At 42.5% G+C, this 2210-nt stretch overlaps 1 protein-coding gene across 1 annotated transcript in view; it reads right to left on the reverse strand.

The window, feature by feature from the left end:
- Positions 1 to 2210, reverse strand: part of bcl2l12 (BCL2 like 12) — a 12378-nt gene that overhangs the window by 7749 nt on the left and 2419 nt on the right. The window contains exon 2 of the mRNA XM_032537831.1: positions 674 to 854. Within this exon, the coding sequence (XP_032393722.1) occupies positions 674 to 854 (181 nt within the window). The remainder of the gene's footprint in view (positions 1 to 673; positions 855 to 2210) is intronic.

The following is a 2210-nucleotide window of genomic DNA, read 5'->3' on the forward strand; positions in this document are numbered from 1 at the left end:
CAATACAGTAAAACTGCACAGTTTAGAATGGCCTTTTATTGTGGCCAGCCTAAGGCACACCTGTGCAATAATCCCGCTGTCTAATCAGCATCTTTATGTACCACACCTGTGAGGTGGATGGAGTATCTCGGCAAAGGAGAAGTGCTCACCAACACAGATTTTGACAGATTTGTGAACAATATTTGAGAGAAATCCTTTTTTGTACCTAGAAAAAGTCTTAGATCCTTAAATTCAGCTCATGAAAAATGGGGGCAAAAACAAGCGTTACGTTATAATTTTGTTCAGTGTAGTTACAAAATGTTTGCAAAACACAAATGTCACTCACAAACTTTATCTTGGGCCAAAGGAAGATGGCTGTGTAATGAGCAGGAAGAGGAAGGTGGATGAGTCAGGCGACATTGATGTGAAATTACTGTTTACTCGGATAGCGAAAGCCAGAATAAGAACTGATTTTAATTATTGCAAAGAAAAGAGTGTAGATCAGTTCACTGTGATTTGGGCCTATTATTAAAAGAGACCACGTTATTATTTCACAGTAGATGTAATTTATTTGTTTATGTTCAGTATGTATCAACTGGTATGCGCCTGTGTCAAATGTCTCAGTATCCTGAGACATTTGACACTATATATAAAGTTGAATTGATTGGAAGAGCAGACTGGGCAGTGACATTACCTGTACTTGTTGTGATCTATGTAGGCCCCTCCCACTGTGCCAGGCCTCTCTTTCAGGGGGGTGGAAAGGGCCCTTTGGAGGAAAGCTTTGAGGACGAGATGAGTCTCCGCCTTGATCTCCAGCAGAGAGATGGAAGAGACGGAGGAGATGGAGGAGGAGCGGCCTGCTGCCTCTGACATCACTAACAAGACGGGGAAGGCAATCTCTTATTCTGTTATTCACCTGAGAACCATCCTCAAACTACAACCATACATACACGGTGTACTGTCATCAGTTTGCTGCAGTTCAGTCTTCGGTCCTAACCAGGGTTCAACATCAGCCAAAGGCTGGTGAAGCATGCAGGTGGCTGGGAGATTTGCTTCACTCACCAGCCTAAACAACAACGGTAATGTATTGATAATTATTGCTTGTGCATTCTACTCAGAAAACCTAGGTGGTGTAGTGCTAGTGAGTTGTTCTACCAAGCAGGAGTTATTACATTCTCTGCTTTACTGAGGAATCTGATGTAGAAATGTACTGGTCGCCTGAATTCTTCTCGTAACTCGGTCATTTCACATCTGATATGTCTTTTCCACCAAGGCAGTTCTGGTGCTGGTTCGGAGTCGGTGCCAAATTTTCAAACCGGTTCTTTGGTTTTCCACACAAATAAACCTGGCTCTGGGCCGAGAAACACAGGTTCCAACTCAGCACCAACGTAGCGCTGGTCTAAAGATAAGAACCGGTTACGTCAGATGCTGGGGGCGTTCGAAAACAAAAACTTCTGGCCGCCATTTTTAAAAACACCGGTCAGCTGTTAACCATAGAGAGCTGTTAATGTTAGCTTTGGACATGGATGGGAACCGGAACCACCGTGGTCTGGGGAGGACACCAACTGTCTGCTGGCTCTCAGGCTGGGGAAGATCAAGATGGTTCTTAGAGAACTGGCGAGTAGAACCAGAACCAGCACCTGGTTAGCCTTGGTGGAAAAGACATCCGATTGACCCGAGGTTCAGTTCTTCTTTGTTACTGTACTCAAGTAGATTTTTGTGTTTATGCGATTGCTTAATTCAATGCATAATCATCCAAAGTCTGCATATTTATGCATTTCTTCAAATATGCCACACTTTAGCCGCATAAATTGCCACAACAAAATAATGCGGGGCTTGCATGATTTCAAAATCAAAGTCAGTTGACAGAAAGTTGAAAAATGTTGCGGATATTTCACACAGGAGCAGCCATTTTCCCTTGTTGCCATGGGCGTAATGTAAATACGCGACAAGACAAACATCAAACCGCAGTTTTTGCAAGTTCCCGCAATTTCATCGCATAAAATTGCATAAATATCCTGCAACAATTGCAACAATCACAAAAAACTCACATTTATCTGGAAGGACTTATTAATGTCTGTTTAGTACTTCATATTTTATGCTTTATGTTCCAGAAGCCATATTTGAACACACAACAAATGTGAAGGGGAAGATTAAAAAAGAGAAACTGGATCTGAAATCATATCTCGCTGCTCAGTCAGACTCTTATTAACCTGGAGTCCCAGTCTCAT

The sequence above is a fragment of the Etheostoma spectabile genome, chromosome 15 (assembly GCF_008692095.1).
Source record: "Etheostoma spectabile isolate EspeVRDwgs_2016 chromosome 15, UIUC_Espe_1.0, whole genome shotgun sequence".
In the NCBI taxonomy this organism is placed as follows: Eukaryota; Metazoa; Chordata; class Actinopteri; order Perciformes; family Percidae; genus Etheostoma; species Etheostoma spectabile.